Source organism: Acyrthosiphon pisum, chromosome A3, assembly GCF_005508785.2.
Source record: "Acyrthosiphon pisum isolate AL4f chromosome A3, pea_aphid_22Mar2018_4r6ur, whole genome shotgun sequence".
Lineage (NCBI taxonomy): Eukaryota > Metazoa > Arthropoda > Insecta > Hemiptera > Aphididae > Acyrthosiphon > Acyrthosiphon pisum.
The window spans coordinates 12,276,128-12,290,363 of NC_042496.1; the positions used below are offsets into that span (position 1 = coordinate 12,276,128).

The 14,236-nt window shown below is 25.7% G+C and overlaps 1 protein-coding gene across 1 annotated transcript in view; it reads left to right on the forward strand.

The window, feature by feature from the left end:
• Positions 1-6: 6 nt before the first annotated feature.
• LOC100166339 (breast cancer type 2 susceptibility protein-like) overlaps positions 7-14,236 on the forward strand; it is a 24,899-nt gene continuing 10,669 nt past the window's right edge. The window contains exons 1-12 of the mRNA XM_008188287.3: positions 7-332; positions 2,759-2,872; positions 4,198-4,337; positions 4,506-4,605; positions 4,672-6,687; positions 7,485-7,564; positions 7,622-7,810; positions 8,774-8,924; positions 10,380-10,550; positions 11,598-11,811; positions 12,803-13,038; positions 13,424-13,570. Coding sequence (XP_008186509.2) covers positions 2,759-2,872; positions 4,198-4,337; positions 4,506-4,605; positions 4,672-6,687; positions 7,485-7,564; positions 7,622-7,810; positions 8,774-8,924; positions 10,380-10,550; positions 11,598-11,811; positions 12,803-13,038; positions 13,424-13,570 — 3,558 coding nt within the window. The 5' untranslated portion in view covers positions 7-332. The remainder of the gene's footprint in view (positions 333-2,758; positions 2,873-4,197; positions 4,338-4,505; positions 4,606-4,671; positions 6,688-7,484; positions 7,565-7,621; positions 7,811-8,773; positions 8,925-10,379; positions 10,551-11,597; positions 11,812-12,802; positions 13,039-13,423; positions 13,571-14,236) is intronic.

The following is a 14,236-nucleotide window of genomic DNA, read 5'->3' on the forward strand; positions in this document are numbered from 1 at the left end:
AATCAATGAATTTAAAGTATTTTATTATAATTTCTATTCAATACTCAATACTTATATATTCTAATTTTAAAATCTAAAGACCAAAGTCAAATGTCAGTACTTACTCAATTCTCATTTCTTATTACTCAGAAGTATCTATATATCAATATTTCATTATGAAATTAATAAGTATTGAATAAATATTTACTGTGGATAATGTTTAAGGGTAAAATGACGAATAATTTTTTAATGTTTTATTTGTAATCCCAAATACTTAAAAAAAATTATAATAAAAAGTGGTAGCTGATATATAATTTGTTTATAAGTTATCATTCATAAATAAGGACAATAAGGTAATAATTGTTTTTAATATAAATTCTCTTTAGGTATTATAGTATATTTTTATACAATGTTCTATATAATATATATATGTATATTATACGGTTGTGGTGGTACTAGATATGAACAAATTACTTGATTAGTTGTAAGTGGGTACAATAGTTACACTAAAAATTTGTATCTATATAATTAATTCTAATAACAAAAATTCAAGATTTATATAGGCACTTTGAAATTTACTTGATTATTTATTTTTATTTCTTCAAGAAAATAATCATATTTACTAATAAATATTTGTTTATATGAAGGATTCACGAAAAATATGTACTATGTTTCTATGTAAATGCTAATTTCAACTATTACTAGGGCTTGAAAACGATGTCCTGGAAAATATGTATTAATTATTAAAATTCCAAGATATATATTACTTTTTCTAATTAATTTTATCATATTTAAATTTATAAGTAAATCAAATTTTTATATTAAATAAATCAAATTATCAATTTAATAGTATATGTAATTCTATTTTTATGAAAGAGTTAGTTAATATTTATTTGTTATGTTTAAAAATACAAATATCTTGTCAAATTAACAAATTTAAAATTATTTGATTTTCAAATTATAAAAAAAAGCAGGTAAGTGGATGTTGCTCTGCTGTACAGTAGATTACAAGTGGGTCATTGTAACTGCTTAAAACTATTAATGTAGTATAGTGCATTATAATTATATTTATTCATATCCTAGTTTCATATTATATTCTTAGACCTAACTCATAAATTATCTTTATATATTAGTATATTATATTTTAAATTTAATTATTTATTGTAAATCTATGAATAAAATATTATAATTATGTATATTTACACTGTATGTCTGTACCACACTGAATAATTAAATTGAAATTGGAATTTTATTCTGCAAAATAAAGATGATTATTATTATTATTTAAGTAAATTGTCATAGTTACAATTCTAAATTTCATTAAGTACCTACGAGTACTTAACTACTTCTTTCTGAATATAAAATATAAACTATAAAATCATATTAATAAAAGCAGGTAAGTGGATGTCGCTCTGCTGTACAGTAGATTACAAGTGGGTCATTGTATAATGGTTGTATTAGACTTTAATTCAATGATATAATATCATTCTATAAGAAAAACGATTCTGAGCAGAGACAATTTGTCAGTCTGGATATTTTATATTTTGTTTTTATTTAATTTTTCATGTAAGTTGAATTGATATTAAAATATTTTAATTTTTTATTCGTTTCTATGATGATAAACAAAGCGTTAGAAATTAAAATCCCATTTTTAGCGTTTTTTCATCATTTTCCGGTGGTTTTTCCCTTGGCATTAAATAACTATTGAGAAAATCGAAAAATGACCTCTCTAAAGTACCATCTTGATTCAATTTGCTAATAGATAAGGAACTATATGTTGAAATCGAAACACTCCTTCTGGAAGAAATTTTGTATACAGGATATAAAAGGAAAAAAAATAAAAAAAAAATTAAACACCATTGTTTTAAAATTATTTTATTTGTAAATTTTTACAAAGTATAAAAAAAAAGTTATTGATTTTCTTTTTAATAATGGGAATTGGTTAAAAATTAGATAAAATTATTAAAACAATTCACTTTAAATAACAAAAAGTAGCATGAAAATATCAATAAAAATTAGTTATTTAGATTTGTATGTTATTGAAACACATTTTTAGCTTGGAAATTTATCAACTTTTGAATCCTAGTTATAACTAAAATTTAAACATATTGACATATTAAAATTTGTAACAATAAAATAAGTTACAAATAGTGGCACAACTAGGGGGCCTAAGGGGCTTAACCCCTCCCGACTACTATTTAACCCCCCCCTCCCAGAAAAATATTCCTTATTGATTTAGATATAAGCCGCCTATGGATTAATTTAAATTAATAGTTTTGTTAGTTAGGCTTTAAGCCTCTCTCCCCAAAAAAATTTGACCCTAGTTGCGTCACAAACATTCAGTGGCGCCGAACCTGTAACCCAAGAGGGGCGACCTCTCCCCCCTTTTTTTCGGTGGGTGGGGTCATGGGGATCCGTGGATACCCCAGCAAACTACTTATGAATTATGTTCCTAATAAGCTATTAATGTATACATATGCAGCACTGAAGCAAGCGTAAACAGAGGTGGTGGTCCGTATAACTTTTTACTTGCCCCCCCCCCCTTTTAAAATATAGTTCGGAGCCACTGTTGATGTTAATAATGTTAGTCCCTTCAGAAATTTTAATGGATTTCCGCCTATGTTACTGCTGAGTATTCATACTGTAAAATTAATATAATTGTACTTAGTTCTTATTGCAAAATTAAGAAATGTAATTAATTTTTCTAAAGTGGTTTTACGAAAATCTTAACTATGTTTTATTGTTATTTTTTCATAAGTTTTAAAATTGTTTGTTATAGATGGAAAATCAAAAAAGTCAAGAACAAAGTTTAAGGGCTAAAAGTCCTACAATTAAATCAGATTGTAATGTACTATCTATTCCAAATCCTCGTGACTTAAATCCAATTATAAAGGTATGAAATAGTAAACACTAAACAGTAATTATATCTCATGCAGTAGTGTATCCAAAATTAATTTTTGGCAAATTTTATCTGAAAATGATTTATTAATATAAAAAATTTTATTATTTAACAATTTAAATCCCCCTGGATACGCCACTGATTTCATGTACCTAACCTGCATAGAATATTTAAGAGTTTATAACACATATTATTATAAACTTTTCTATTACAAATTATAAGTACATTACATATTTCATGAAAATTAACATGTGGAATTGTGTTATAAATTATAATGGAGTGTTCCACAAAATGCTGTTGCATTTTATTGTAAAATTAATTTAATACTATTTAAACTTTAAATATTTATTGTATTAGTTATGTAAATACTCTGTATAAACATCAATAAAATATCTAAAAAAAATTTTAAACATGAAAATTTAAAATGGTACAGAAAATATATAAACGGAAAGCTTTATATAAAAAAAAAATAATATAGCTTGAATATTTAAAAATATACAAAAATAAATACCGACATTAAATACAGATATTATATTTTTCAGAAAGTATAAATATGGTAGTCTCTCAATTAAAACACTTCTATTTGGAACTCGGTAAATTTGCACAATAATATTCCAAGACTATTTTTGATTTCGTCTCCTTCTGAGAGTGATAGTTCCTATTACTGTTGTCCCAAGAGTCTTGAGATTAAGAGGACGTGATACCCGCATGTGTTGTCTCCATCTTACACACGTACGACATAGCAAATATTCGTTCAGAACATTCAATTGTGTGCTATTAGTTTTTATATTAAAGTGAATTGACCTATTATCAAATTAAAGGTAAGATTATTATCTAGGGCCCCACGTAGGCTTTTATTGATATTATTAGTTTTAAGTAAGTTATGACCTTTTTGAAAGTGTACATTTTAAAATGATCATAACTCACTTAAAAATAATAAAATTAATAAAAGCCTACGTGGAGCCCTAAATAATAGTCTCACTTTTAAATTTGATAATAGGTCAATTCACTCTAATATCAAAATTAACAACACACTATTGAATCTGCTGAACGAAAATTTGTTATGTCGTACGTGTGTAAGACGAAGATAACACATGTGGGTATCACATCCTCTTAAGTTGTTCAAATATGTGCTTTGTTAATTTAATTTTTATAATATAATATTCTTTATATTTATGATTGTCTTCTACATTAAGCTTTCTTCATGAGCAATAAGAAATTATTTTGAAGAAATCTAAATTATGTGGTTTAATTATTAAAATTACTTATAATTATGATTACATAAGTAATTGTGTAATGTAAAAATTAATATGATTTAGGAAAATCAAGAAACAGTGTCAACTCCATCTGTTCATCCACCAAACAATTTAAAACATTTAAGTTTATTTAGTAATTTACAATCAACGCCAAATACTCGACAATTTAACAAACCAGAAATGGATTCAAGAATAATAATGAAGTAATATTTTTATATTCAAAATGTTTAAAAACCATTTAGTCCTTAATTTGTCTTAATTGAGTTAATAATATTTAAAGTTTTAGTCTAAGTTAGTACTTAAATGTAGAACTATAGAAGTTTCTAACAGTGGCATCTTGTAAGTCATATTCTTTTTTAAAATCTTTTCAGCCTCAGTCCAATAATGTCAACGTCATCTTTAAAAACAAACTTATACAATCATAAAGAAATTTTTCAACATAAATCACATGTAGAAATTGATTTTTCATTGGTAAACATATATTTATATTTGTAATCTGAAATATTATTAATATATTATACATTTTTTTCTAAATAGAATCCATTGAAATACCAGAATTCATCAAATCTTTGTAAAAAACATGAATTAAACAAATGGAAAACAAACAAAACCTTAATTGGACCATCTCATAAAAGTATTATTATTGATTCTCCAATTATAACAGATAATACGAGAAGAATAAATGAAGATAATGTGAATGAAAAAGCTAAAAGATGCTTATTTGAAAAAGAAAAGGCAATTAGTATGTCTAATTTGGAAACAGATCAAGATTCACTTAACATTTCTTTGGATATATTAGAACAAGTGTGTCAAATGTCAGAAATTATGGATGATAGTTTAACTGAAGAAATAAAAATAAGTGTTGATACTGATAAAAAGAGAAAAAAATTAGCTTCTTTTCTTTACGGCAATAGCACTACTAAACTTGATGACACGGAAGAAGAAAACAAATTATTACAATTGGCATTAAGTATGGAAGATAATGTATTAACTGAATCTAGATTAAAGAATAAATTCTATTTTGAAGGAGAATTTACTACTTTAAATCAACTAAAAAATAAGGAAACTAACTTATCTAAAAATGACAGTGAACAATCTAAAAGTAGTAGGTTGAACACATGTATAAGTGATTCCAAATGTAACTTTTTAGATCCTGAAGAAATGAATCCAATTGGAAATACACAGATGTGTGAAATAGCTGATATAACAGAACCATTAGAATCATTTGATGATCAGTGGACACAACAATATACTAGTAATGTATCTAATTTATGCAATAAATCAAAAAAAAATAATTTGAATAAAGATTTTGATGCAGTGATGAGCACATCAATAGATTTTATTGATCATAAAGTGAACATAATAAAAAGCAATCCATTAAAAGATGAATCAAAAGAAAGATTAAAACTATTTCAATTAATCGCAAGAGATGAACTGAATGAATCTCCAATAATGACTCAGGATGATTCCTTAGCAAATGAATATATGTATAAAGGTTTCTCTACTGCTGGAGGTAAATCTATTAAAGTATCAGATGTGGCTTTAAAAAAAGTTCAAACAATATTAAAAGATGAATTGAATGAATCTTCAAACATTACTCAAGACAATATTGTTATAAATCCTAATAAATTATGTAAAGGCTTCTCTACTGCTGGAGGTAAATCCATTCAAATATCAGATAAGGCATTACAAAAAGTTCAAACAATGTTAAAAGATGAACTAAATGAATCCTCAGTCATTACTCAACAGAATATTGTCTCCAACCCTAATAAACATGAAGGTTTCTCAACTGCAGGTGGTAAAACTATTAAAGTATCAGATAAAGCCATGCAACAAGTTCAAACAATGTTAAAAAATGAATTGAATGAATTTTCAACTGTTACTCAGGACAACATTGTTATAAAACCTAATATATGTAAAGGTTTTGCAACTGCTGGAGGTAAATCTATTAAAGTATCAGATGTGGCTTTAAAAAAAGTTCAAACAATATTAAAAGATGAATATTCATCATCAGTTACGAAGGACAAAACTATTTCAAAGTCTAACGTTTGTAATCAATTTTTGAATGGTGGAAATAAATCTATTAAAGATTCGGATAACTTATTAAAAAAAAATCAACCAACATTTAAAGATGATACACAATTATTTGATAATTCACTGGAAACAAAGGCCATTTCAAGTGTTTGCACTAGTTCTAACAAAGGCTTAAAATTAACTAATGACCTAAAAACAAAATCAAACTGCTTTGAAATTTTAAAACAAGTGGAAGAAAATATATTTGATGATGATTTGTCTTTAATTAACACAGTTGAAAAGTTTGAAAGAGATCAAATTATTTGTAAGCCAGTACTGAGAAATAAACGTCCAGGAAGCCCTATAAATACACAAGAAATTAATTATAAAATTAAAAAAACAGTACATAATGGTGGATGGGAAATTGATGAATTAAATACTTCATTTAGTGTTTATTTATCAAACAAATTGAATGGGCCCAAAGTATCATTACCAGAAGTTGTTGATTGGGTCTTACCAAAAATATTTCCTATAAAACAGGTACCTATTTATAATGTAATATTAATGTAATAGTACCTATTTCAATTAATGTATATTTTATTATATATTTTCATATTTATATTAGTATAAATAGTTATATATGTCACATTCATACAGTGGCGTAGTTACGGGTGGGGGGGGGGGGGGTTGTAAGGGGTTTCCACCCCCCTCAATCAAGAATATTTTTTATATTGGTATTTTGTTTTGGGAAAATTGTTGTGATAAGAGACTTTCGGTAAACTACCGACGGTACGAATAATAAATTATATAGCACGACAAGTCGATAAAATTATTGTCGATAACAATTTTATCATAGGTAGACCTCGATAACTATTACTGAAATAACAACCAATTATAAAATCGACATAAACAGCGATAACGACGTCGAGTGGATTTTATTTTATGAATTATTACAACAGTCTAATATAAAACTATTGCAACTATTTATAACTAATACCAATTTAAAACAAAATAAAAATGACGTTTAGTTTAACTAATAACTTGTAATTTGTATCATAAATATATTTTAACCCCCCTCCCCCCCCCAGAAAAAAATTGTATCTACGCCACTGCATTCATGCAACAATTTATTGTTCATAAATATGTTAAAGATGAATTATTGTAATGTTAGCATGTGATATAAACTATTTTATCAAAGATAGATTTATTATGTTACTACTCAGGTTGTATAATTACTATGGATTATATTTTATATCCCATTAAAACTATTAAGTTCCATCCCTAGTTGCACCTATTTTGTTATAACAATTTAACATATAATTATATAATGATTTCAGTTTCCTGAGAATGGTGTAGCAAAAGAATTAATCAAATTGAATGTTGATAATGCTATACATTTGAAGTTATATTGGGAAAAGTATATTTTGATTTTCTTTAGTTTTGAATTTAATACATAATAACATGTTTTTTACAGAAATTATAAATCATCTGGAGGACATAAAAATAAAATGTACAATTTTCAAGATTTAAAATACTTATTTTTATCACACAATTTTGTTGATGGTAAACTTATTCCTAAAGGATGGATAGAAAACCATTTTCGTTTTATAGTATGGAAATTAGCTGCTACTGAAATTTGTTTTCCTGATCATTTTGGAAACAAGTAAATATGTATACAGTTATAACATTATGTTAGAGTCAAAGCCAGTAGCGTCATTTCAGTTTTTATTAGACTAGGGCAACTGCTTTTCCGACTCAACATTTTTTTCACTCAGATTCTCATAGCATAGTGCCATAGTGGTCAAGTTGTGAAGAGGTATATGTGCCTACTTAAGGTTGTTGTAAATACTAGACTGGGGCAAATTCCCCAGTTCCCCCCCCCCCCCAATGAAGTCACTGGTCAAAGTTTTTTTACTATAAACATGAATTCCACTAATCTGATCATCCAAACTTTGAATGTTTAAAATACTTTTTGCTCAATAAGTACTTACTCAATATTTATATTTTATTAAAAATTTTTGAGAAATCATGTAACTTGAGATTATTAAAATTAAATTTTAAATTTTAAAAAAACTTTCTACCTTTCATAAATGACATTTTATCACAAATTCTACCATATTTTTTTTTCTACTGAGCTATTTACTGAACATTTTAACGCTAAACATTATTTTGTATACCATACCAAATTTGTGTTGTTAACTTAGTGAATTAACATTTTATCATTCTTAAATTTAAGAATATTATGCGTGTTTTTATGTTGGTTTTTAATTATATTTCAATTTTTATGCAATTCATAAATTAGGTCCACTATTATTTGATGTTTTTATAAATACCATGAATTTGATTGTCTCTCCATGTCGTGTTCTTTTTGAATGATTTTTCATATAATTTTTCTTGTGATGATTTCCAAATCCTCCAAAATATCTTGATATCACTATGTGTAAAACAATTATTTGTTTTGACTTTTGACTATAATCTTGGTTTGTACATTCAATGCCCAGTACTTTCAGTACTACCAAGACACCAAGTCTAATTTTAAATATTATTCCACAACTAGTGTTATAACGACTACTATTTTTAACATTTTATTGTTAGGTTAAAGATTTATTGGTTTATAAATGTTTAGGTTATTAACTGCAAAAAACATAATTCATCAACTATTATATAGATACTATAGAGAAATAGAAAAATGCCAAAGATCTGCATTAAAAAAGATACTCGAAAAAGATGAAACTACATCAAAAAGGATAATTTTATGTGTTTCAAAAGTTAATAAAGTAAGTATTTTATAATCTTTTAATAGGCATATTTTTATGAAAACGATAGTTTTTTCAATATTGAATGAATCTGGATAGTTTTACCTTTTTTAGAACGTTTAGTTAGTCGCATGTATCTATAGATCTTATAGTCAACATATTTTGTCGAATTAAATCAAATTTAAGTTTAACATTAGTTCAACCATATAATTTTACTAACTTTCAGTACATTGTTTTTAATTTCTATGAAAGAAAACATAAAAATAGGAACTAGATATTTTTAAATATAGTACAATCATTATGAATCTATATATATATTTTTGGAAATCATTTAGAAAAAAATACATTTGAATAATATGTAATTTTTAAACGTATTACTATTATAATAAGAGGTTTTTTTTTAAATCAATATATTGCATATTAATAAACAATATACCTGGTTATGTATAATATTAATATACAATGTTTAACATTTTTAAATATTGTGCATACATAAAATAATTGGTAAAACATTTTTATAAATAAACGTAAAATGCATGTTTTAAACACCATATTTAAAATTTAATGTAAGTGTCCATCTGAGTACAACTTTAGTTACACATTACACCATACAATACATTCATCTTTTATTTTAACTTAAATAGTTCCCAGTTGTTTGACTAATGATAAAACATAAAATGTAATACGTTTTGAAACACCTATTTTAAAATTGATTTAAAAAAAGGGTGGAAATGTTGGTACTGGTTTGCTGTACAGTAATTGTCAAGCATGTCATTGCAATAAATGTGTTATATTTGAATTCAATGATAAATTATTGCATACGAAAAACGATTCTGTGCTGAGACTTTATGTCATCTTAGCATACCTGTATAAATAATAATCAAATTTAATAATTCAATATAAAATTAATAATAATATCTCATGGCTATAAATAGTGAAACTTTCCAGTGAACATTTTTTTTTGTTTGATAAAAGTAAAAAAACTTGTTGGGAATTTTCTATTAGAATTTTTAATGTTAGCTATAAAAAGAAAAATTTTTGAATTTCTAAAAAAATAAAAATTCTCATCATATATATTCTCAAATATTTGGTGAGAATTTCAAGTGTCTATGGTTACCTATTAGTTTTTGAGTTCCAATAAAATATCAAAAATTGGTTTCGCGTAAAAATTACATTTTTTTTTTTTTTTCCCCCGATGCTTTTTAAAACCACTGAGAATTTGCCAACTAGATTCACTTTCTTATCAGAAAATATACTGATTTCGAAAATCGGAGCATTTTTACAACCCTAAATATTGATGACAGACAAAAACAATAAAACACACATCATTTTAAATACAATACATAACTCGCTACGCTTAGAATCAAATGTCAGATTCTATTTATGATTAAAATAAATAAACTATATAGTAACTTTGATTTATTTACCAAAGAAGAATATATCTTTCTTGTAACTTAGTTTTATTATGTATTTTAGTCAGCTGAAACCTTTACTATTGAACTAACTGATGGCTGGTATAGTGTTCAAGGAATTATTGATTATGAGATGAATATGCTTTTACAAAAAGGCATTATAAAAGTTGGTTCCAAACTTATAATATACAATGCAGAACTTATTGGTGCTGGAGAAGGGATTGATCCATTAGATGTAAATATTTCATGACTACAAATAAATAAAAATGCATATTATTACTTCAATTAATTTATTTATAGAAAATCTATTTTTTGTGTAACACTCAGTCAAATGTTAAAGCAATTTTTGGTTGATTATTGGTAAACTGATAATTATATTTTAATGTAATTTTACTATAGAAAAAAAAGTTTAAAAATAGTTAGTTTAGTAACCTTACTGCCGTCCTATGATTTTTGTTGGTATTTTAATATTTTTTGTCCGATGTAAAATTACATTTTATTTAAATGTAACTATCAATTTACCAATATTCAACCAAAAATTGCTTTAAAATTCGATAATTTTAGTACTTATTCAATTTTACATACATGCATCATGTAATATTGATGAACTAAAACATCTTTAACTTTAAGAATATTTAAATATCATTAGGTACTATAAATTAGTATTATGAGGATGCTATACCCGCATGCGTTGTCTCTGTCTTACAAATGTACAACATACCAAAAAACTGTTTTGTGTGGGATAGAACCACTCCCTTGGTATTTATAGTAGAATTACCAAAATTCCACAACGCATAAGTTACAACTTTATCTGTGTCGTAACGTTTTTATTATTTGGATAACATAAATAACATTAAAGTTATCAGTTTGAGAACATTAGGATTTTTTTTTGTATTTTCATTTAATTATTAAAAATTATTGGTAAGTGATATTAATAAAAATAAAAAACGCTACGACACAGATAAAGTTGTTCCCTATGCGTTGTGGAATTTTAGTAATTCTACTATAAATACCGAGGAAGTAGTTCTATCCCGCGCAAAACAGTTTTTTGCTATGTTGTACATATGTAAGATGGAGACAACGCATGTGGGTCTAGCGTCCTGTTAATAATATTCATACTATACTATATTGTTATTACAAAACTTTTGTATTATAATCTTGAATATTGTCATACTAATAAATTTAATATAGCTATATTATACAATTTAAATACTGCTAGCCCTTAGTTTCTTAAAAGTAAAATACAACTTTAATTTTTAATTTTTTGTTTTGTGTATGTAAGGTTCACGATAGTGTAAAGCTTAAAATATCAACAAACAGTACACGAAGAGTACGCTGGTATGCCAAATTAGGATTCTATAAAAACTCTACATTACCTATACCTATTACTTTAGAATCAGTTCTACCACACGGTGGAATAATAGGATCTCTTTCACTTGTAATACTTAGAAAATACCCTATAATGTTTCTTGAAAAGAAAACAAATTCAAAATCTAGTATGTATAGTAATTATTGAAAAATTAATAATAAAGTGGTGGTGCCAAGATTTTCTACTTTTAAGGCCAGGAAATTTCTTGTTATTGGTTCCAGTTTATCGTATACTAAGAGATTTGTAGATGATTTTTATATACCATTAATTTACATAATAAAATAAAAATGATTTGGTACACGATTAAAAAAAAAAATGTTTTATCATAAGTGTAATATGTTTACAAGCTAATGGAAATGCATGAATCTTTGAGGTCGTAATATAATTTTAGGAATGCAGCATCATTCTTTGCAGTTATTATATACTGAATGTAATATTTCAAGACAACTTTACAATCCATATGAGCCTCTACTACAAACTTTTAAACATGATATTTTAAAAATTATAAGGTTAAAGCAGGATTTTTTTTCTTTATAAAGTGCATTTTGGTCAAATTGAATGTGATGAATTTCTTCATGTGTTTTTATTCATTGTGACCATCCACATTCCAATACAAGTGTTCAACTCAATGTATGCATATTTTACATTCCTTTTACGATCAAGTTACGCCACATGGTCTCGTGTAATTCGTATTATGTTTCATATCGATTAACTAAATTTACTCCTTCATTTCTGCCAATTATAACATGTTTAAAAACTTTGAAATAATCCAAAATGAACTTGGTAGTTTTTACATAAATATCAATATTATATTATTATTACTTGTCTTAAACTTATTGCCCTTATATTTACTACATATTTAGTTTTGTTGTATATCATAACTGTTACTGTTATTAAATGAATTAAAATACTTTGTAATTGGACATCTGCCTGTTAATTTTAAGAAAAAGTATATAATCATGTATTTATACTTTGAACAAATCTAGATAAGCTCTAGCAATTTTTTGTAAATAATTGTGCATGTATGATGTAAGACTTAAGAGTTGGATGGAGAGTTTTGGCCCACCATTGAATATGTTACGTATGATAATTAGAACTGTATTAATTTATTAATTTAGTTTTTAGGAATGAGAAAATGGAAACTATTGAAGCAGAAAAGTATAAAGCATACCAACAAAAGTCATTAGAAATAATTTCAAATAAGATAAAAACTGAGTTGTTTGCTGAAATGGCTTCCAAAACCAAAGTGTCAAAAAAATACTTTTCGAGTATGAAAAAAGAAAATTTAGATAATTTAAGTATTGATGAATTGAGCAATATAATAGATAATTCCACTGATCCTTTGGAAATCCAAGTAATTTACTTATCTTTTAATTATAGTATTAAAACAATGTTTTCCAATTTTAATTCAATGCTACTTGTAGATTTTTGAAAATTGCACACCTTCCCTATCGCTTTAGATTTTTAACAGATAAATTTTAAAATAGGTAATCCTTTTTTTCTTTATAAGTAAATCTTTAATTTTTTTTTAAATTTAAACTATACAATATGATTACAATATTAATATTAGGTACTAGTGTTATAAAAGTTTCTATTTTAATGTGAGATTTTTAATTGTTATCCCCCCACCCCATGTAGTAGCTACCTTAATACCGCCCTAGGGAGGAATCCCTCCCCCCCCCCATTGGGAAACACTATATTAAAATATACATAATATTATACTTGAAAATTATTTATAGTCATTGCTTAGTCAAGAAAAATTGGAAGCTCTTAAAGATTTTAAAAATTCAGAGCAAGAAAGATTTTATAATGAACTTCAAAATAGAGTCAACAGAGTGTTTAATGATCAATTTAAAGATTCTCGCAAAGTTATACCTATGATAAAGGTAAATACAATGTATATACTTTTTTGTTATTGAACTTTAGACATTAATGTGTTATTTCTAAATAAATTGCTTACATTTAACTATATACACAGTAGAACCGCGATTCACCACCTATCTCGGTTAATCTTCAGGTGCCACACTTTTGTGTTGCTGTAGTGTCTAATCAACTTTTTGTTTGAGCTAGTTTATCTGGGTCATTCCTGCAATATCTGTTAATATGCGGTATATATCTAATAACTATGTTTTACGTTAAAGAAATTAACTAAATTGTTGGAACAACAATAATTGTATGCTATATGTTACTTTATGTATATAAATAATAATGATGGATATTATGTGTATGTATCATGTATGAATGTATATTTACAAAAGGTCAAACAATGAAATAAATCAATATTTCAGTACCTTTCATTTCTTCTCATTAATATGATTTCCTCATATCACTAATGCTCCTTGGTAGCAACCTTACCCTATATGTTACACATAGACCTTAAAATTCCAAAAATCTTGCTAGCCTCATACTATTACCAAAAATGTCATAATAACATTTATATTTTAATTTTAAAGCAAATTATCAGCATTTTATAATGTTAAATTGCTTGTACATTTTAAAATGAGCATAACTCCCTTTAAAATATATATAAAAACCTATGAGATTCACCATAT